This window comes from Cnephaeus nilssonii (genome assembly GCF_951640355.1).
Source record: "Cnephaeus nilssonii genome assembly, chromosome: 7".
Taxonomy (NCBI): domain Eukaryota; kingdom Metazoa; phylum Chordata; class Mammalia; order Chiroptera; family Vespertilionidae; genus Cnephaeus; species Cnephaeus nilssonii.
The window spans coordinates 37,650,663-37,673,930 of record NC_137078.1 but is presented as its reverse complement, the minus strand read 5'-3'; the positions used below and the strand labels follow the sequence as shown (position 1 = coordinate 37,673,930).

Here is a 23,268-nt window from a genome sequence, read left to right as displayed (position 1 = left end):
CCTCCCTCCTTCTCTCCTTCTCTCTTTCTTTCTTTCTTTCTTTCTTTCTTTCTTTCTTTCTTTCTTTCTTTCTTTCTTTCTTTCTTTCTTTCTTCTTTCTTTCTTCTTTCTTTCTTTCTTTCTTTCTTTCTTTCTTTCTTTCTTTCTTTCTTTCTTTCTTTCTTTCTTTCTTTCTTTCTTCTTTCTTCTTTTTTTTGCCATATTGTAGGAAGCCTTTCATTATACTCTTTATCATGAGTGGAGAGACTGCACATCCTTGCTTTATTCCTGAGTTAAGGGCAAAGCATTCCGGTTTTTTATCATTAGGTATGTATGTTAGGTGAAGGGTTTTTTGTAGATTTCTTTTATCAGCTTAAAGAAGGTCACTTTTTTTCAAGTTGTGACACTTTTTCCAAATTATAAAACTGCTTGAGTTATGCCTTGGGTAGAGTGACCAGGGAATCTCTTTCCTTTAGGTCTTTAGATTAAGATACATTTCTTTCTGCTTCCTGCCATGTTATTCTTGAGATTCTCTATTTCTCTCTGAAGTTGTCTGCTCTCATTTTGGAATCCTTCCTTTAGTAACAAGGCCTGTTCCTAAAAAGGGACAAATAAAGAGTAAATAAAGTACAGCAGTAAGCAAATCTCAACTTATAGTTTCCACATTTATAGTTAGGTTGTTTTTTTTTTTGAGTATTTAATTTCTTCTTGAAATTTTCTGTACCATAAATGTTCATTACTAGAGGCCTGGTGCATGAAGTCCAAGCACAGGTGTGGTTGGTTCCTAGGCCTGGCTGGCGATCAAAGCGCAAGGATCTGGTGTGGAAGGGCAGGTCCCAGCTGACCTCTGGGACCTGGGCCCCTGGGCTCCCGTATACCCGCCTCCTCCTAAGTCATGGGGCCCCGCCGGGCTTCCTCAGTGACTGGGAGCCAGGCGTCAGCCCCGTTCCCTCCACCCCGCTGGCACTGCCACTGGTCGCCATCTGCAGGGTGATTGGCCGGGCAATCGAGCCCTCTTCTTCTCACACTTGCCTTGCCCTGGTGCCACCCACTTACCTGGTCCATCCTGCCATGGTCCTGCTCTCATCAGGGCCATGGTCCTGCTCTCATCAGGGCCCATTGGGGCCAGCAGCGCCTCCTCTGCCACCCGCTGCCAGTGCTGGGTCACTGACGCCTGCCATATTCCCTGCCACCCCCTGGTGCTCAGCACACATTATAGTGAGCAGTCGCACTCCTGGTGAAACTCACAGTCGAGGGGACAATTGCATATTAGGCTTTTGTTATATAGGATACTTTTACTTGTACATCTTAGCTCATGATTGCTTATCTTGAGCCTCCTTTAGCTAAGAAAGATTTTGGCTTATACCATCTAATCCTCTCTAATAAAATGGTAATATGCAAATTAACCATCACTCCGCTACATAAGCCACGCCCACCAGCCAAGCCACACCCACCAGCCAATCAGGGCGAGTATGCAAATTAACCCCAATCCGAGATGGCTACAGCCACAGTGAGCAAGGTTTCCCAGGTAACAGAGCAAGCCAAGCTTTCCATAGCCGTTGCAGGCCTAAGCCTCCACTCAAGCTACAAAGTTTCAATTATAGAAGGTAAACAAAGTCAAACAAATGGTGGCAGAATGGAGCTTGAGAGAGCAGGCCAGGGTTGCTGGTGGGAACAGGGGAAGCAAAGCTTTCCGCACACCCTGGCCGGGCTCACCTGCTTAAGGCTACAAAGTTTCCATTGTAGAAGGTGAATTAACTGCCACAGAGATGGCTGCCGCCCAGGAGGGAGCAGCAGGCTTGGCTCCGCTCCAGGCTACAAAGTTTCAATTGTAGAAGGAAAATAAATCCCAGATACCAGGGCCTCCCCTTGGGTTGCCAGGGGGCGTGGCCGGCCTGCCAACCACCACAGGCCCCTCACTCAGGCCGCTCCACGCCCCAAGGGAACCCCACCCTGATCCGGGACACCCTTCAGGGCAAACCAGCTGGCCCCCACCCGTGCACCAGGCCTCTATCCTATCTAATAAAAGAGTAATGTACAGATTGGTCATCACTGTAACACACAATATAGCTGCCCCCCTGTGGTCAAAGATCCTGCCCCCATGTGGACACAAGATGGCCACTACAAGATGGCCAGCAGGAGAGGGCAGTTGGGAGGCACCTGGCCTGCAAGGGAGGGCAGTTGAGAGGGACCAGGCTTGCAAGGGAGGGCAGTTGGAGGTGATCAACCCTGCAGGAGAGGGCAGTTAGGGGTGACCAGGCTGGCAGAGGAGGGAAGTTGGGGGCAAACAGGCTGGCAGGGGAGCAGTTAAGCATCAACCAGGCTGGCAGCGGAGTGGTTAGGGGGTGATCAGGCTGGCAGGCAGAAGCGGTTAGGGGCAATCAGGAAGGCAGGCAGGCAAGCAGTTGGGAGCCAGCAGTCCTGGATTGTGAGAGGGATGTCCCAGATTGGAGAGGGTACAGGCTGGGCTGAGGGACAACCCCCCACCGTGCACGAATTTCGTGCACCGGGCTTCTAGTATATTGATAAACTTAAATTATAAGTCCCATTAATTCTATACAACCTATGTGGGCAATCTTAATTATGTTTCTTTTCAAATCTTATAGACTCTTACACACACACACACACAGACTTTCATATACATACACATGACAGAAATAAAAATTTCTCAAAATCAAAAGAAGTGCCTGAATCTTAGATCAGGGAATTTGATTTAAGTCTCCATAGCTTGGTGGCAAGAGTAGCAGGATATAAGTAAGGCCATCAAGGCCCCTAACTGTCCAGACTGGATTTCTGCAGAAAACTCCCTACACAAACTAGCAGTATGGCATAGCAAACAGGCAGGAGTGGCAGACACAGGAGTGAGAGGCAATGAGTCTTTCTGCTCATAATGGTTTTCTTAGAACCAAAGTCACACCCGGTGTGACAGAAAAACAGTGATTGTAGATTCCTCAAGTCTGAAGGTGGTTCAGATATCTTACTGATCTGTGTGACCCTATAAAAGCTCATCTTTTCTGAACCTCTGTGTTTTCTCCTAAGGTATAGGTACACAGCAATTCTTGCTTCATATAATATTAAGCAAGCGATACAGATAAGTCATAGTATTTACAATGCCTTGAAGATAATAGATATTGATTGCAGAATCCTATATAATAAAAGGCTAATATGCCAATTGTCCCCTCGGGAGTTTGACTGCTTGCTATGATGTGCGTTGACCACCAGGGGGTGGTGTGGAACTAAGGAAGGGCCAAGGCAGCAGCTGGCAACCAGGGGAAGTTCCCCGCCGTCAGCCTGAAGGAAGGCCCAAATTGGCCCTGATTGCCAGCCAGGCCTAGGGACCCTACCCATTCACAAAATTTTATGCACCAGGCCTCTAGTCCTATCTAATAAAAGAGTGATATGCAAATTAACCACCACTCCGATATACCCACCAGCCACGCTCATCAGCCATGCCCACCAGCCAATCAGAGTGAGTTTGCAAATTAACCCCAAACAAGATGGCTGCGGCCACGGAGCAAGCAGGAGGGAGGCTTGGGTTTCCTTGGTGATGGAGGAAGCCAAGCTTTCCACACACGCTTGCAGGCACAGGCCTCCACTCAAGGGTACAAAGTTTCAATTATAGTAGATAAATAAATTCCAACAGAAATGGCAACAGCCATGGAGCTGCAGAGAGCAGGAGGCTAGGGTTGTCCCTGGCAATGGGGGAAGCCAAGTTCTGGAGCCCTGGCCAGCCGAGGCCTCCACTCAAGGCTACAAAGTTTCAATTATAGAAGATAAATAAATTCCAACAGAAATGGAGGCAGCCATGTAGCAAACAGGAGGCTTGGCTCCGCTCCAGGCTATAAAGTTTCAATTATAGAAGATAAATAAACCCCAGATACCAGGGTCTCCGCTTTGGTTGCCGGGGGGTGTGGCCAGCCTGAAAACCACCATAGGCCCGTCACCCAGGCTGCCCCACGCTCCAAGGTAATCCCCACCCTGATCCCGGACACTCTTCAGGGCAAACCAGCTGGCCCCCACCCATGCACCAGGCCTCGATCCTATCTAATAAAAGAGTAGTATGCAGATTGACCATCACTCCAACACACAAGATGGCTGCCCCCATGTGGTCAAAGATCCTGCCCCCATGTGGACACAAGATGGCTACTACAAGATGGCCAGCAGGAGAGGGAAGTTGAGAGGGACCAGGCCTGCAAGGGAGGGCAGTTGTAGGTGATCAAGTGTGCAAGGGAGGGCAGTTAGGGGTGACCAGGCCGGCAGAGGAGGGAAGTTGGAGGTGACTTGGCCTGCAGGGAAGGGAAGTTTGGGGGGACCCAGGCCTGCAGGAGAGAGCAGTTGGGGGGACCTGGCCTGCAGGAGAGGGCAGTTAGGGGTGACCATAACTGCAGGGGAGGGCAGTTAGGTATGACCAGACCTGCAGGGGAGGGAAGTTAGGGGCAAAAAGGATGGCAGGGGAGCAGTTAGGCATCAATCAGGTTGGCAGGGGAGTGGTTAGGGTGTGATCAGGCTGGCAGGCAGAAGTGGTTAGGGGCAATCAGGAAGGCAGTCATGCGAGCAGTTGGGAGCCAGCAGTCCTGGATTGTGAGAGGGCAGTCGGACATCCACTGAGGTGTCCCAGATTGGAGAGGGTGCAGGCTGGACTGAGGGACACCCCCCCATGCACGAATTTCATGCACCGGGCCTCTAGTCTATATATATAAAAGCCTAAGCAACTGTTCGACTATTCATCTGATAACTATGATGCACGCTGACCACTAGGGGGCAGACACTCGATACACAGGCATGGCAACATGAAAGAGACTGATGAATCTCTGAGAGAAGGGGAGAGGGCAGAGGGTTGGAAAAGATTAACCAATTATCTTATATGCATACTATAGGCCCAGTGCATGGATTCGTGCACTGGTGAGGTGACTCGGACTGGCCTGCAGGGATCAGGTTGAAACCAGCCTGGTGACGAATTTGTGCACTGGTAGGGTCCCTCAGCCTATCCTGTGGGGATTGGGCCAAAACTGGCAGTCTGACATCCCTTGAGGGGTCCCGAATTTTGAGACGGCAGAGGTCAGGCTGAGGGACCCTACCAGTGCACAAATCCATGCACTGGGCCCCTTGTGTACTGATAAAGGACTGGATGTGAGATAAAGGATAATAAAAAAACATTTGATAACCAGATATAGGCAAGCTCCAAGCCAGGCAGCAGACAGGGATTGAAAAGTATAAGTGGGCAAGAAAGCTCTTTCCGGGTTTCGTGTTTTAACAAACAGGTCAGGGAAAGTGGACAGCAAACAGAAAAAGTGAAACCTCAAGGTGATGCCATTATATACCTCAAGTTTAAGAGCCAGAGCCCTCTCTTGTTCCACCATTAATTGGGCCCTCTCCTGCTCCATCTTCTCAGTCAATTGCTTGACATGTTCCTGATAACTCTTTTCTTCCTCCTCCATCATCTGCTCCTTCTTTTGCATTTCCTCCAGCATTTTTGCTGCAGCCTCTGCAGATTCAGCTTTCACACGTTGCACTGCCAGGAGGAAAGGAAGAAAACAAATTCATGTGGGTGACCACCCTGCTTTTTCTTCTTTGTGAACTCACCTGTCATTGTTGCTGCTGACTGCATTTGCCCCATTGAGACTGACTTTGTCTAGTAGTAGGCATCTTTGCTCATCTGGCTCTTGTTTAAGGACCCAAGTTTCTCCAAGCCAAAATATTTAAACTTTTAAAAGCTGTTGAGGCTATCTAGTCTCTTGAACTTGCTCCTCACCTTCAATCAGCTTTTCCCTTTTTGTGAGAGTCTGGTCTGTCTGTAAAACTGCATCAATCACAGACTCCTTGGACCTCAGGTATGTCTGAAGGACTTCTTCACTCTAGGACCCAGAGAAAATGGCATTAGTAATAGGAAATTGCTGGAAGCGCTTATTCCCATTTGCCCACCATGTTTTCCTGTTGGAATTGCTTCACTGAGCCCTGGTCCTTGTGCTGGTCAAGGTGCCCCTGTCACAGGCTGGGCACATGCTCCAGGTTGGCCAAGCCTGGCACCTGATGAAGTAGAATCCTTTGTAAGAGATTGATATAAATATAGATTGAGAGTCTCTGTTCTCTGAACGAGGGCTCCCTTTTTGGATCTGTTGGTGCTGTGGTCCCATATGGGGTGAGGAACGAAGCCATCGTGGAGAGAGCAGATCCTAGGAAAGGAGGTGGAGGGAGACTGGGAGGAAGGGAAGTGTGGGGTTGAGGGGAGAAACAGAGACAGAGAAAGGCTGGTTACCTGTATTCCCTTCCTGGGTTCCTGAAGATACTTTTTCTTCAGCTCATTCATAGTCTGCATTAAGAGATGATATCCTCCTGGTTTAGAATAAATCCCCTGCTTTATATCTTCTTCTAAAGGATAGAAGATATCCTTAAGTAAAGCTGAGCAGCGATCCGATGATGCTTTCATATTCTCTTTACAAAAGTCATCTCGCCTTTTTGCTAGCTGGGCCTTTAATGTGAAAATAGGAATTGGAAAGAGTACAAAGGAAAAGTTAGCTTGACCTCAGGATTTTTGGAAAGGCTTCTCAAAAACCAGTCTGTGATCCCTGTAAAACTTACAGGCACCTCAGCAGGACCACATCCTTCCTCCTGATCCTGTCTTTCTACTGAGGTCCCTTTCTCCTTGGAGGAGAAGTTCATGGCAGAGATTGCTAGCTTTATGCTAGCATTTATGTTACCCATCTGCCGGTCATAGTGGGCCACGGCCTTTTGCACTGCAGCCGAGTTCTCTATCTGGGCCGAGGCCAGGACTGCGTTCTCCATTCAGGGTGGGTCCCCACTGCGGATGGCATTGACATAGGTCAGAACTACGTTCTCTAGTCCTACAAATACACCTTTAGAAAGAAACTTCTGCTTTTCAAATTGGACCAGAGATTGCATATGGAAGAAAGACTACATCTTTCTTTGCTTTTGGCTATAATATTAAATCTGTCTGGTACCAACAAGCAAGTAACTTGGTTTATGAGAATTAATTTATGAGGATTAATAATGGGATGATGCTCATAATTAGTAATGAGAAACTCTAATTATTACTTGCATGCATTTAACTAAATTATGAGAAAGAATATTAGTATCTGCATGAAAAGAAAAAAATGTTCAAAACTTTGTGTCAATCATAATAAAATGGTTCTTCTTATTATAATAATAACAAATAGTGGTTTTTATCATTTTAAAGTCTAGTAAGAATTCCTTCTGTTTTGATAAATACCCATTTTATTTTCTAGTAGTACTTGGCTTTCTGAGATCCTAATACATATAAACATAAAAAAAAATTACCGCTAATTCCTTTTGAAATAAATGGCCTACATCCTTAAAGGAATTCTTCATGAAGACTTCACTGGCCTCTTTCTCACTGGCCATGTGCAGGTCCAGGAGCTCTTGGAGGGTTTCTGTGGGCAGCTTCACCTTCTGGGCCATCTGCTGGTCATAGTGGGCAATGGCCTTTTGCACTGCAGCCGAGTTCTCTATCTGGGCCAAGGCCAGGACTGCGTTCTCCATGCAGGGCAGATCCCCACTGCTGATGGCATCGACATAGGTCATCACCAGGGTCTCCAGCCCTACAAATAGAGAACAAAAGATAACATTTGTTGTAGGTGGGGTGAGGAAACAGTCCATCCTCTATAAATCTGGTGATATCTCTCAACACTCATTTGGTCACAGCATCGATGTCCTTAGCAGCAACTAGAAGTTTGCTAGAAATGCAGACTCTCAGCTTCTGCTCTAAATCAACTGAATTAAATCCTCCTCTGGCGAGATCTTGGGTGATATGGATACATATCAAAGGGTGAGAACCTCTGTTCTAGGCACCGTAGACCTGTGTTTATTGAGTGCATGTGCTTTACCCCTAAGCACCATTAGGATAGGAAATGTACCTCTCATTTATGTCTCTATCATCAGTTCTGGTCCATGGTAAGCATTTATAAAATCAATATTTGTGAAACAATTAAAAAGAAGTCCTCTGCCCTGGCCAGGTGGCTCAATTGGTTGAGCATTGTCTCATGCACCAAAAAGTTGTGGGTTTTGTTCCTGGTCAGGGCACACACCTAGGTTGTGAGTTTGATCCCTAGTTGGGGTGCATGCGGGAGGCAACTGATTAATGTTTGTCTCTCACATTGATGCTTTCTCTTTCTCTAAAATTAATGGAAAAATATATTATTGGGTGAGGATTAAAAAACTCAAAATAAATTTAAAAAGGAGTCTCCATTTTATTTATTCTAGCAGAACACTGTCCAAAAGACCTTTCTGTGATGATAGTCATCTGCTATATGTGCTATCCAATATTATAGCCACTATACATGTAATGAGAATTTCTAAATTTATTTCATTTTAATTAATCTACTTTTACTTTTATATAAATGTAGCTACTACACTTTTCTAGTAGCTATTATGTGGGATAGTATAGGTCCAGTTTATTAGGTCAATTTGAAGCAACAGAGCTTTTTTATTTGTCCTTTTCTATCTTTTCTCACCAAGGAAATATGAATAATAAAATCTACTAGAAATGTTGTGTCACCTAGGATATACCACAGTAATCATGCATACATAGAAAAGCTTAATGGCTGGCCTACTGGTAGCTATCATGTGCACTGACCACCATGGTGCAAACAGTCAATGCAACAGAAACCACAGGCATGGCAACATGGAACAGACTGATGAATCTCAGAGGGAAGGGGGTGTCCCTTGGCCTGGCCTGCGGGGATCAGGCTGAAACAGGCTCCCCAACATCCCCTTAGGGGTTCTAGATTGCAAGAGGGCGCAGGCTGGACCTCCTGAGTGCACGAATTTTGTGCACCAGGCATCTAGTATATAATAAAAGGGTAATGTGTATATCGACCGAACAGGGGAATGACCTGTTGCTATGACATGCACTGACCACCAGGGAGCAGACACTCAATGTAGGAGCTGCCCTCTGGTGGTCAGTGCACTACCACAGGGGGAATGCTGCTCAGTCAGAAGCCAGGCTCACGACTGGCAAGCACAGTGGCGCTGGGGCCATGGCGGAAGCCTCTCCCTCCTCCATTGCAGTGCTAAGGATGTCTAGACATCCCCCAAGGGCTCCTGGACTGTGAGAGGGCCCAGGCTGGCCTGAGGGAACTCCCCGAGTGCACAAATTTCATGCACCAGGCCTCTAGTAGTAGTAGATTTGCATTTTTCAAAGTTCAAACTTGGTGGATGCTATTCCACAGTTCTTTATTCTTAACAGTGAGAGTAATGACCAGGAAGTGGACTCACGGGGTCCATTGACGTGGATGCCTCCTGAAAGAGATTTGACTTTAGAATTAGTAAAGATGTAGGAACAGAAGTCAGCAGCTTGTTGTATGAATTCGGGGTCCAGCTCATCATCATGCATTGTCTCAAGTTGGCCTAGCTTCTTCCGATGAGTGGGCCGATCAAAGATAAAGCATTTCTTCTTTGGGAAGAACTTTCGGATACAAAGTCGGGGTAGGTTAAATTTTTCATTTTTAAGACTGGCACCTGGAGAAAGATAAAAAAGGGCTTTGCTAAATATAGGGGATTGGAAACTTTTTCTGTAAATGTCCAAATCATAAATTTGCAGGTCAGGTGGTTTCTTTTCCAAGTATTCAATTCTGCTATTATAGCATGAAAGCAGCCATGGACCCTCTACATGGTTTTCACCCAGTAAAACCTATTTGTACGATAGCTGGCAGGCTGCATTGCCCATCATTTGCCTGTGAGCCATAGTTTGCCAACCCCTGGCCTAGGGCATTGTTATGCTTTAATCTGTTGTCTTTAAATAAATGCCCATTCTACTCCATATTCTTTGGCTAATTACAGCATCACAAGCCCTAAGCAGGGAGATAAAAATCAATTTGATCACAGTGCAGGGAAAGGTGAAAGAAAAAGAAACGTGGTGTTAGCACAGGGGAGAAGATAATTCAAAATAAAATCTATGAATTTAGATATTAAACAAGCGTTAATTCTTAGAACTAGGAAGCTGAGAAGAAGTAGAAAAATATACATGTAAAAACACTAAGCAGAAAAATAAACGATGATGGTTTCTAATGGCTTGTGGTTCCCAATAATCAGTTCTCAGTCCTCTTTACCTTGCTTGAGTTTGAGTGAATTCTGTAGGTACTCGTCTGCTGAGATGGGTTGCCCATTTACTTCCAATTCTAGGGAAAAATCCCTCAGTGTCCACACAAAATCTGGAAAGAAGCTCACAAAGTCAGCTGAGTCCTCAACCTCATTTGCATCAAGTGAAGATTTTGCCCTTATTTTATCTGTCAGCTCTGTCACATAGCTGAGTAGCAAACTAAGGAAAAATGCTGTAAAAGAACAGTGCCCCTCATGCCATATTAGTCCCACATATTCCAAACCTTTGTTTTGGCTTTGTTTCTAACCCAAGTGTTAATTCTTCCTGACCTTGAATTACTTTTTATACTTTCTCTTTTTGTGCTTGATTCGCCAGGATTCACATTCAGGGAGGTGGTTTTTAAGTACTAGTCTCCCTTCTGATTGTGATGCTGTTCTGGACCACAAAAAGGATACTGCAGTTCGTCCATGGCCTGCTGGTTTATGGCCCCCATGCTATTGTACACAAAGGTGCTGCTCAGCAGTATTGCCAAGGCAAAGATCCAGGAGTCATTTTGGTTGTCTCCCTGGAAATCAGAACACATTTGGGCCAGGATTATGATTTGTTCTCATGGCACTTTCCAGATCAGCAGTAGTAAACGGATGGTCATTTAGTTGTTGGCTTTTTTTAGATTAATGACTTATAATAGGAAAACAAATCGAAATGAAAATGGTTGTTAGTAGGAGTTGGACTTTGAAAAGTCTTCTGATTAGTATTTTTGGTGACAGGTATTCTCACTAAGTCCTCTTATGACCATTCACAGATAATTGCAAAACAAATAGTCCAGATTGGTGGGCACTCTAAAGCCATAAATGTAATTTAATTTTCTCTATGTTTTTGCAGCAAAATTGACTTATGCCATAGTAATAATACTTATAGCTATTTTATCTAGTAATTATTATTCACCTAACACTTTCCTTTCTTATTAAATAGTCAAAACAATATTATGATGCAAATATAGAGCGTTTGCATTGGTTTTACAGATCAGAAAGCTTAGGTTAAAAGAAGTGAAAAAATTTGCTAAGGCCACTGTGTTAATGACAGAGTTTAAATTTAAACAACAGTTTAGGACTTCTGAACATTAATCCTTAACTAAAGTTCTCTATAGGATAGCACTCATGGCTGATTTTGTTTGTAGTACCTTTATGCATCTGTGTTAACTGTCTTAGCTTATAGCCTCTTGTTAATAATTAGAATACTATGTAATGACCACTATAGTCTTCTAGGATTCTGCCTTTTATTTTCATGATCCCTGATTGCAAAACTTGGTCTCTTAGCACGTAAACAGAAATGAAGAAAACATGTATGGTTTAGTGCCAGCTCTTATTTGAATAAAAATTAAATAATAATAAAATTTTTAAAAAGAAAGAAAAATATTAAATAGTGTAGACTATACCCAGAAATGAGGGGATTTTGTCCAAATTGAATCTTTAATACTTACCTTCTCTACATCTCCCAACCCCTTAGTGTCAAGCAGAACTAGGGTGTAGTTTGCTTCCTTAGGGTGAGGCACACACCACATCCAGATGCCTTTGGTGTGAGACTGAACCGTGGAGCCCAGAGAGAAGCCTTCAGGGGGAGAGGGAGGAGAGGGAGTGGAGTTTTCATAGCAGATATGTCTTAAAATGGAGGTAAATGTGAATGTAATCAAGATAAGGAGAGACTACTACCAGTAGCCTTGGTGGCGTGGCTCAGAGGTTGACGGTTGACCTAAGAACCAGGTCATGGTTCGATTATGGGGCAGAGCACATGCCCTGGTTATGGGCTCCATCCCCAGTGTGGGGTGTGCAGGAGGCAGCCAAGCAATGATTCTCTCTCATCACTGATGTTTCTAACTATCTCTCCCTCTCCCTTACTCTCTGAAATCAATAAAAATACATTTAAAAAAACCCTACAATCAGTATTGATTTTACAGAGAAACAGGGAAGTTCAAATATCCAATACGTAAAAACATTCAACCTGTTTTTATTATAAAAACATTAACAAATTAGCACTAGAAGAAAACTAACTCAACATAACAAAATCCTTATATGAAAATCCTTCAGCCAGTATCACACTCAATGGTGCAAGATAGAAAGCTTTCCTTCTGCAATATTAACCATAATCTTTCAAACACCTACATGTAAGAGCTTAAACTATGAACTTCATAGAAGAATATGTAGGGGGAAAGCTTCATGATATTGAATTTGGGTTTACTTCTTGGATATGACACCAAAAGCATAAACAACAAAAGAAAAATAGATAAGTTGGATTCAAAATTAAAACTTTTGTGGGTCAAAGGATACTAACAACAGAGTTTCATAGGTATCCTATGGAATGGGGGAAAATATTTCTTAAGTAAGGGATTGATATCCAGAATATATAAAGAAGTCCTGCAACACAACCCCATAAAACAAACAACCCAATTAAAAAGTGAGCCAAGGATTTGAAAGACATTTCCTTAAAGAAAATATACAGGGGAAGGAAGATGGCTGCCAACAGGTCTGCAGGCTGTTAGATAGTGTGAGAGTGAGAGAAGGAAAGGCGAGTGCGTGGACGTGAAGGGAGTGTCAGTATTGGTGAGTGAGGGACAGCTATACTCCATGGGACTGTTGGGGACTGGCGGACCGTCCCTGTCCCCCCTCCCCCCATGACCAGGCAGCCTCTACTGCAGCTTAAATCTCTCCTGGAGCGGCGGGTTCTGCCACAGAGGCCGCACTATCTTGAAGGGGAGAAGGCTGTGATCTGAGACTGACTGTGATCGGAACCCCAGCCTTACCTTCAACTGGGGAGATCTCAGATGCCTCCCAGGACCTTATAACCACAAAATCCCTGGGACCAGTTACCTCAGTTGCGAATCCACAAACCCAGAACTCCAACCTCCCCAACCAGGGAAGCCTGGGAGGTCTGCACAGGAGGAGACAAACAGGCGAATTTGCGGACCAGGCTCTTCGCTTTCTCACAGAACAGAAGGAACAGCTGAATCAAAGAGCACCCACCAGAACTGGCGAATTAAACACAGCTGGTGAGATTTGGGATCCAGGCTAGAGGGAGAAATGCATGCAGTGGGAACTAGAGCCTCAGAGATAGACTGCTCCGCCACAAAATTCTCTGCTGGTGGGGTCAGTGTAGACCTCGAATGTGGAAGGGGGTCCCACAGGCCTGCTGGCAGAAGGGGATTCTAGATATTAACCCACAGAGTCCTGAACAGAATTGCACACAGAGCCAGAGTAGAGAGGCCTTTTAGCCCAAGACATTAAGGCAGAAATACTGACACCCAGGGGCTGTAGCAGAAATTGACTCGTGTGTAAATACAACTAAAAACAGACTGAGAACCAAAGAGAACAGAGACATCCCGCCTGATTGAAAATAGGGTTGTGGCTTAGGACACAGAGGAGTGGTGGATCACAGGGAACCTCAATACTGTGCTGACTACCTGCAAGGAAAAAGATGTGCCAAGCAGAACAGTGGAGGAAGTGAATGACCTTCCTACTTCACATTTTTATTTTTTATCTTCTACTTAAGAAACTAATTTTTTCTCTCACTCGATTTTACCTTGTTTTTTTTAATTATATTTTTAACCATTAGTATTAATACTATTATTTACCTTTTGAAATAGTTTTATTTTATGTTATTTTTATTTTATTTTGGGATTAGTTTTATACATTCTATTTTGATTTTCACTTTAGCATTATTTTACTCTATCTCAATTTTTCCTTTATGCCAACACTCTCTTCATCACTTTTCCCTTTATTTGTCCTGTTTCTCTTACCCTGTTCCTGCTTTAGTTTCTCTCTACCCTTTTTTACTTCCTGTTAAAAATTGATCTATTTTTCATATTTTTATTGTTCAGATTATTACAATTGTTCCTCTTATTTCCCCCAAAGCTCCCCTCCACCCGGTTCCCACCCAACCCTCTGCCCTTACCCCCTGCCCCCCACTGTCCTCTTCCATAGGTGTACGATTTTTGTCCAGTCTCTTCCTGCACTCCCCACACCTCTTTACCCCCGAGAATTGTCAATCCACTCCCTTTCTATGGCCCTGATTCTATTATATTCACCAATTTATTCTGTTCAGATTTTTTATTCACTTGATTTTTAGATTCACTTGTTGATAGATATGTATTTGTTGTTCATAATTTTTATCTTTACCTTTTTCTTCTTCCTCTTCTTAAAGAATACCTTTCAGCATTTCATATAATACTGGTTTGGTGGTGATGAACTCCTTTAGCTTTTTCTTATCTGTGAAGCTCTTTATCTGACCTTCAATTCTGAATGATAACTTTGCTGGGTAGAGTAGTCTTGGTTGTAGGTTCTTGCTATTCATCACTTTGAATATTTCCTGCCACTCCCGTCTGGCCTGCATAGTTTCTGTTGAGAAATCAGCTGACAATCGTATGGGTGCTCCCTTGTAGGTAACTAACTGTTTTTCTCATGCTGCTTTTAAGATTCTCTCTTTGTCTTTTGCCCTTGGCATTTTAATTATGATGTGTCTTAGTATGGTCCTCTTTGGATTCCTTTTGTTTGGGGTTCTGTGCGCTTCCTGGACTTGTAAGTCTATTTCTTTCACCAGGTGGGGGAAGTTTTTAGTCATTATTTCTTCAAATAGGTTTTCAATATCTTGCTCTCTCTCTTCTTCTGGCACCCCCATAATTCGGATGTTGGTACGCTTGAAGTTGTCCCAGAGGCTCCTTACACTATCTTCATATTTTTGGATTCTTTTTTCTTTTCTGGTTGGGTGTTTTTTGCTTCTTCGTATTTCAAATCTTTCACTTGATTCTTGGGATTCTTTAGTCTGCTGTTGGATCTCTGTATATTATTCTTTATTTCAGTCAGTGTATGCTTAATTTCTAGTTGGTCCTTTTTCATATCCTCGAGGGTCTCAATAAATTTATCAGCGGTTTCTAGAAGATTCTTGAAAAACCTTATAACTGTGGTTTTGAACTCTATATCCAGTAGTTTGCTTTCCTCCACTTCTGTCATTTGTGATCTGTTTCTTTGTCTCCGCATTTTGGCTGCTTCCCTGTGTTGATAAAGTGGCTTTGTGTGCTAGGTGTCCTATAGGGCCCAGTGGCTCAGCCTCCCCAATCACCTGAGGTGGACACTATTGGTGCACCCCTTTGTGGGCTGTGTGTACAGTCTTGTTGTAGTTAAGCCTTGATTGTTGTTGGTATCACTGTGAGGTATTGACCTCCATGCCAGTTGGCTGTGAGAATCAGCTGTGTCTACACTGGGAGAACTTCTGTGCTGGAGACACCCTTATGGGGCAAGACGCTTCAGTGGGGGTTTGGTGCTCACTGAGTCTGCCCCTTGAGTGTGTCCCTTATTTATCTGAGGAGTTGTAGTCTGGATGGTCCCATTATGACCACTGGGAGATCCAAGGAAGTGCAAATTTAGTCTCTGCCTGAGGCTAACCAGCAGGAGCTACGGAGAGGTTTGCAGATTTCTCTTCTTTGTTTGGGGTTTGGAGGTGCCCAGATGAGGCCCAGCTGTGAAGTAATGCAAGCTGCTGTGGGGCCTTGGGCCTTCTTTTGGTAGCTCTGGTGCTCTCTGACTCAGCTACAGTTTGTTAGGTAATTTTAGGTTGCAAAGGGCCAGGCCATTCATATGCAAAAGCCTCTGCACACAGCTTAGGTGGGGTGGGATCTTGGGGCAGAACAAACAGCTATGGCTGATCCTCAGCCATGCCCTGAGAGGCCCCCAGTTCTCAGTGTCCCTCGGTAATCACTGAAAACACCTCTGAGAGAAAGCCGCCCTCGAGTTCCGCCTGAAGCCAGACAGTCCAATTTCTCACCAAATGAATCTGGGTCCCCAGAGTCTTGACTGGAACTGGAGTTCAGAGCAGTTGGGACCTTGTGTCTCCCTCCTGATTGAAAAAGGCAACCGTGTACCCAGCTGCCAGCATTTTCGCGCGCGCGCCTTCGTACCTCTGCACTTTATTTCTGCAGCTTCTCTGAGTCTCAATGTGCTTTTCTCTTTCCTTCTAGTTGTAGAATTTCCACTTATCCAGCCTTCCTGTGGTTCTGGATGATGTCCATTTTGTTTTTAGTTGTAGTTTTGAAGTGGTTGTGCGAGGCAGCAATTTCAGGTGTTTACCTATGCCGCCATCTTGGTTTCTCTCAAAAATTGATCTTACTCACACATCTAATTTCCTCTCCCCTGCTCCAAACCCATACACACTTCTCTTTTTGCTTTCTTCACTATCCAAATTATTTTTTTTCTTTTTTGCCCTTTTCTTTCTTTCTATCTTGTTGTTTTTTGTTTGATTATTGGTTAGTTTTTTTGTTTGGGTTTTTTTTGCTTCTCTTTTTCCTCTCCTCACTTGTTCTCTTCTTCTACTAATAGCTTAACTAATTACAATCACCAACTCAGGCCTATTTACTCTCTATCCTCCTATTCCAATAGTAAACAAATACGTAGATAGATAGAGTAAAGAATGAGGAAAATTTTATATATATATTTATAAATTTTCTTTATATATATTTCTTTTTTTGTATTTAGTTTTCTACTTTTCTTCTTATACATCCATTTTCTTTCTGCCTCCTCTATACTGAATTGTGGCTATTTCCCCTTTCATTCAATTCCTTGACCTTACCTCCTGGAAATAAGCTCTGCTTCCTCAGATGCATCTGGGTGTTTGTTGTTTGGAAGTGTGTTGTTTGCATTTTTTGGATTAGTTGTTCTTTGTAGTTTGCATTCATCTTTAGGTGTTTGTTGTTTGCATTTTTTGGTTTAGTTTTTGTTTTATTGGAGTTTTCTTCCCATATATGTATTTTTCCCCTTCTTTTTTTTCTATTCTCTCTTAAATTTTTTTCTTTTCTCAATATCATTTTTGCACTCTTCTCTATTCCCCAAATTCTTTTTCCTCTGGTGGTCACCTTTATTTGGGGTTATTAGTATCATGAATACATTTGTGTTTGGTGCCTTGTGCATTGTGTCTTGGTATACTGTATTTTGTGCCTTTAAGTCAATGCAGGAGAGAGAGAACTACATAACCAGAAACCCTGTGAGAAGTGATCATGGGGAGACAAAAAAACAGCCCGCATACAAAAGAAAAGGAGGAATCACCAGAAAAGGAAGTAAAAGAAATGGAGGCAAGCAATATTAAAGAGAAGGAATTCAGAGCAACGGTCATAAGGTTGCTGAAAAGGATGGAAGACAAATTCAACAATATGTGTAAGAAGCAAGAGGAAATGAAGAAGAAATAAAAAATGATATCACGGCAATAAAGAACTCAATAGAAAGCATCAACACTAGACTAGAAGAAGTGGAGGACTGCATCAGTGAGCGAGAAGACAGGGTAGGAAGAAATACCCAAGCAGAGCAGCATCTAGGAAAAAAACTTAAAAAACAGGAGGAGAGCCTAAGGGAACTTTGGGACAACATGAAATGAAACAACATCTGCATAATAGGGGTGGCAGAAGGAGAAAAAAACTGAGCAAGGAATAGAAAACCTGTTTGAAGAAATAATGACAGAAAACTTCCCTGATATTGGGAAGAAAATACTCACAAAGTACAAGAAGCTCACAGAGTCCCAAACAAGATGAATCCCAAAGGACCGACACCAATACACATTATAATTAAATTGGCAAATCCAACGACAAAGTAAGAATCTTAAAGGCTGCCAGAGAGAGACAGATAGTTACCTACAAAGGATCTCCCATCAGACTATCGACTGATTTCTCAACAGAAACACATCAGGCCAGAAGGGAATGGAATGAAATATACAAAGTGATGCAAGCAAGGGTCTGAATCCAAGAATACTGTACCCAGCAAGGCTATCAATAAAAATTGAGGGTGAAATCAGGAACTTCACAGACAAAAAAGGACTAAGGGAGTTTATTACCACCAAACCAGCAATGCAAGAAATGCTAAAGGGTTTGCTATAAAAGGAAGAAATAGGAAGGGAAGAAGGCTCACAGGCATAAAGAATAACAATGTTGACAAACAAGTACCTATCAATAATAACTTTAAATGTAAATATATTAAATGCCCCATAAAAAGACATAGGTTAGCTGAGTGGATAAGAAAACATGACCCATATATCTACTGTCTACAGGAAACCCACCTTGGAACAAAGGACTTACACAGACTGATGGTGAAGGGATGGAAAGAGGTTTTTCAGACAAATGGAAATGAAAAAATAGCTGAGTTAGCAATACTTGTATCTGACAATTAGACCTCAAAGGGAAGGCCACAACAAGACATAAGAAAGGCCACTTCATAATACTAAAGGGAGCAATTCAACAAGAACATATAACTCTTGTAAACATATATGCACCCAATACAGGAGCACCCAAATATATAAAAAAAAACTTCTAGAGGATATCAAGGAAGAGACTGACAGCAATACAGTTATAGTAGGGGACTTTAATACCCCACTAACACCATTGGACAAATCCTGTAAACAAAATATCAGCAAATATCAATCCTAAATGACTCACTATGTCAGATGGAATTAATTGACATCTTCAGAACATTCTACCCCAAAGCCACAGAATATACATTCTTCTCAAGTGCACATGGGTCATTTTCAAAGATAGACCACATATTGGGGCACAGGCAAAGTCTCTTCAAATTCAAGAAGATAGAAATTATATCAAGCAGGTTGTCAGATCACAATGGGATAAATCTAGAAATCAACTACAATAAAAACAATAAAAATAAAAAACACTTGGAGTCTAAATAGCATGCTTTTAAACAATGATTGGGTTACAAAAGAGAACAAAGAAGAAATAAGAAACTTCATGGCACAAATGACAATGAAAACACAACAATCCAAAATCTATGGGACACAGTGAAAGCAGTCTTGAGAGGGAAGTTTATAGCTCTCCAGGCCTATCTAAAAAAATCAATAAAAGATGGTAATAAATTATCTAATCCTAAAATTCAAAGAGTTAGAAAGACAGCAGCAAGAAAAGCCCAGCGTAAACAGAAGGAAGGAAATAATAAAAATTAGAGCAAAGATAAACGACATAGGGACAAAAAAATCAGCAAAATACAAAAGATCAGCAAAACCAAGAGCTAATTCTTTGAAAGGATAAACAAGATTGATGAACCTCTAGCCAGGCTCACCAAGAAGCAAAGAGAGAGGACCCAAATAAACAAAATCAGAAGTGAAGGAGGCGAAGTAACAACTGATCCCACAGAAATACAAACGATTATGAAAAAATACTATGAACAACTCTATTCCAACAAAATGGACAACCAAGATGAAATGGACATATTCTTATAAAAATACAATCTCCCAAAACTCAATCAAGATGAATCAAAAAACCTGAATACGCCGATAACTACCAATGAAATTGAAGCAGCGATCAAAAATCTTCCAGCAAACAAAAGCCCTGGTCTGGCCAGCTGTATAGGGAGTTCTATCAAGCATTGAAAGAAGAACTAAAACTGATCTTCCACAGACTATTTCAAAAAATTCCAGAAGAAGGCACACTTCCAAGCTCTTTCTATGAAGCCAGCATTACCCTAATTCCAAAATCAAATAAAGATGCCACAAAAAAGAGAACTACTGGCCAATATCCTTGATGAACATAGATGCTAAAGTCCTCAACAAAATTCTAGCAAATCTAGTTCAGCATTACATTAGAAAGATCATACACCATGACCAAGTGGGATTTATTCCAGGAATGCAAGGATGGTACAATATCCACAAAACAATAAATGTGATACATCACATAAACAAACTGAGAGACAAATATCACATAATCATATCAATTGATACAGAAAAAGCATTTACAAAATCCAACACCCTTTCTTGATGAAAACTCTCAAAGTGGGAATAGAGGGACCATACCTCAACAAAATAAAAGCCTTATATGATAAACCTACAGCCAACATCATACTCAATAGGAAAAAACTAATCTAATTTCCCCTAAGAATAGGAACAAGATAGGGATGCCTACTTTCACCACTCCTGTTCCATATACGGTGTACTAGCCATAGAAATCAGACAAGAAGAAATAAAAGGCATCCAAATTGGAAAAGAAGAAGTAAAACTGTCCTTATTCACAGATGACATGATACTATACACAGAAAACCCCAAAGACTTCATCAAAAAACTACTGGACCTAATAAGTGAATTTGGCAAAGTAGCAGGATATAAAATTAACACCCAGAAATCTATGCCTTTTTATACACTAATAATGAACTCACAGAAAGAGAAGCGAGAAAAACAATCCCATTTACCATTGCAGGAAAAAAAATTAAGATACCTAGGAATAAACAAATTGAGGACATGAAAGACCTGTACTCAGAAAACTACAGGACATTGAAAAAAGAGATTGAGGAAGACATGAACAAATGGATGAATAGACCATGTCCATGGATTGGTAGAATCAACATCATTAAAATGTCCATACTATCCAAAGCAATCTATAAATTCAATGCAATCCCCGTTAAAAATGCCAATGGCATACTTCAAAGACCTAGAACAAACTCTCCAAAAATTCATCTGGAATAAAAAAAGACACCGAATAGCTGCAGCAATATTTAGAAAGAAGAACAATGTAGATCACAATACCAGATATCAAACTATACTACAAAGCCACTGTTCTCAAAACTGCCTGGTACTGGCACCAGAACAGACATATAGACCAATGGAACAGAACAGAGAACCCAGAAATCAACACAAGCTTGCATGCTCAATTAGTATTTGACAAAGGAGGGAAGAGCATACAATGGAGACAAGATAGTCTCTTCAATAAATGGTGTTGGGAAAACTGGACAGATACTTGCAAAAAAATGAAACTAGACCACCAACTTACATCATACACAAAAATACACCCAAAATGGATAAAGGACTTAAATATAAGATGGGAAACCATAAAAATTTTAAAAGAAGCCATAGGCAGCAAAATAGCAGACATTTGTTTTAGCAATATCTTTACCAATACAGCTCCTAGGGCAATGGAAACTAAAGAGAAAATAAACAAATGGGACTACATCAAAATAAAAAGATTCTGCACAGCAAAAATCAAAACAAAACAAAAAGAAACAAACAAAAAAACATCAACAAAAGAACAAGAAAGCCCACTGCATGGGAGAACATATTTGCAAATGTTATCTCTGATATGGGTTTAATCTCCAACTTCTACAGGGAACTCATACAACTTAAGAAAAGGAACAATCCAATAAAAAATTGGGCAAAGGACCTAAATAGACACTTTTTGAAAGAGGACATTCAGAAAGCCAAGAGACATATGAAAACATGCTCAAAGTCACTAATCATCCAAGATATGAAAATCAAAACAACGAGGTACCACCTCACACCTGTCAGAATGGCTATCATCAACAAATAAACAAACAACAAGTGCTGGCAATGATGCGGAGAAAAAGGAACCCTCGTGCACTTCTGGTGGGAATGCAGACTGGTGCAGCCACTGTGGAATGCAGTATTGAGTTTCCTCAAAAAGTTAAAAATGAAACTCCCATTTGACCCAGTAATCCCACTAATAGGACTATATCCCAAGAAACCAGAAACACCAGTCAGAAAGGATATATGTGCCCCTATGTTCATAGCAGCACCATTTAGTATAGCTAAGATTTGGAAACAGCCTAAATGCCCATCAGCAGATGAATGAATTAGAAAACTGTAGTACATCTACACAATGGAATACTATACTGTTGTAAAAAAGAAGGAATTCCTACCATTTGCAACCGCATGGATGGAACTGGAGAGCATTATGCTAAGTGAAATAAGCCAGGCAATGAAAAAAAAATACCACATGATCTAACTCATATTGGATAATAAAGAACTTTATAAACTGATGAACAAAAATAGATACAGAGGCAGAGCAGCATTGAACAGACTGTCAAACTACAGTGGGAAGGCTGGGGAGTGTTGGGACGGGGGGAGGTAAGAGATTAATTGAAGGACTTGTATGCATGCATATAAGCATAACCAATGAACGCAAAATACAGGGTAGTAGGGGAGGCCAGGGGAAGGTCAATGGGGCAAAAAAGGAGACATATATACTACTCTTTATAATACTTTAAGCAATAAAATTAAATTTAAAAAAAGAAAATATACAAATAACTAATAAACATATAACAATATAATTAACAGCACTAGCTATCAGGGAAATACAAATCAAAACCACAATGAGATACTATTTCACACCCATTAGGATGATGACTACCAAAAGAACAATATAGCAGCCTGGCTGGTGTGGCTCATGGGTGAGTATGGACCTATGAACCAGGAGGTCATGGTTCTATTCTCAGCCTGGGTTGTGAGCTTGATCCCCAGTGTGGGGCGTGCAGGAGGCAGACAATCAATGATTCTCATTATTAATGTTTCTATCTCTCTCTCTTTCTGTCTGAAGTCAATAAAAACAAACAACAAAATCACCACACACACAGCCAAATAACAGGTATTGGAAAGAATGTGGAGAAATTAGAATCCTGTGCATTTCTGGGAGAAATGTAAAATGGTAGAGTTGCTGTGAGAAATGACATGGTGATTCTTTAAAAAATTAAACATTGAATTCTAGGAAAATAATACAAATTATGCTTTTAAAAGGGAAATTAAGGAAAGTGGGAAGAGACAGTGCGTTGACTTTTTTAGACCACAGTAAGGTAAGAAGGTAACAGTAGATAGATTAAAAGCTTGCTTTCAATATTCCTCCCAATCTCTACCTTGCTCTTCCTTTAACACCATACTCAAAGCTGGGAGTGTGGGTGGAGAGAAGGGATCTGGCAGAGCTTAACTGGTGCCCCTCACCGTTTTTCTGCCCAGCCAGCTTGTTCATCAGGTAGGATTTGCCTGTGCGGTAGAGACCCACAATGGCCACCACCACAACAGGCTGTGTGATGGCAGACAGGATCTTCAAAGCTTCTGGGTTAACCACTAGTTGTGTGTCAGTGTTCTCAATGAGGCACACCGGGCCTGGCATCTGGATATATGAGGCCATGTCCAGGGTGTCACCTTATCTGCAAGCGAGGAGATGGGATGGATTAGAACTTCCATTCTAAGTAGATGAAGCACTTTCACCAGGTTATTTTGATCCAAAAGGTAGAGTCATAAAATTCCCCAACATGGCCAGAAGTTCTATGTCTACACTGAGGTGGATGAGAGGAAGATCTGTATTGTTTTAGAAAGTTACAGAAGTGCAATTGAAGGAGTACATTAAAAAAATATTGCTATGACAAGGACATCAATATTTAACTGCTTTTATGAACAAAATC

General features: G+C 42.0%; 1 protein-coding gene across 1 annotated transcript; it reads right to left on the bottom strand.

The window, feature by feature from the left end:
* Positions 1–243: 243 nt before the first annotated feature.
* LOC307103829 (guanylate-binding protein 1-like) lies at positions 244–22,997 on the bottom strand. The gene is made up of 10 exons (XM_079778372.1): positions 22,805–22,997; positions 11,535–11,662; positions 10,510–10,619; positions 10,065–10,261; positions 9,232–9,474; positions 7,276–7,556; positions 6,236–6,448; positions 5,732–5,834; positions 5,301–5,491; positions 244–576 (listed from the first exon to the last, which is right to left on the bottom strand). Exons 1-10 carry the CDS (start codon positions 22,992–22,994, stop codon positions 460–462), a joined length of 1,773 nt encoding a protein of 590 aa, XP_079634498.1. The 5' UTR covers positions 22,995–22,997; the 3' UTR covers positions 244–459.
* Between the last annotated feature and the right edge of the window lie 271 nt (positions 22,998–23,268).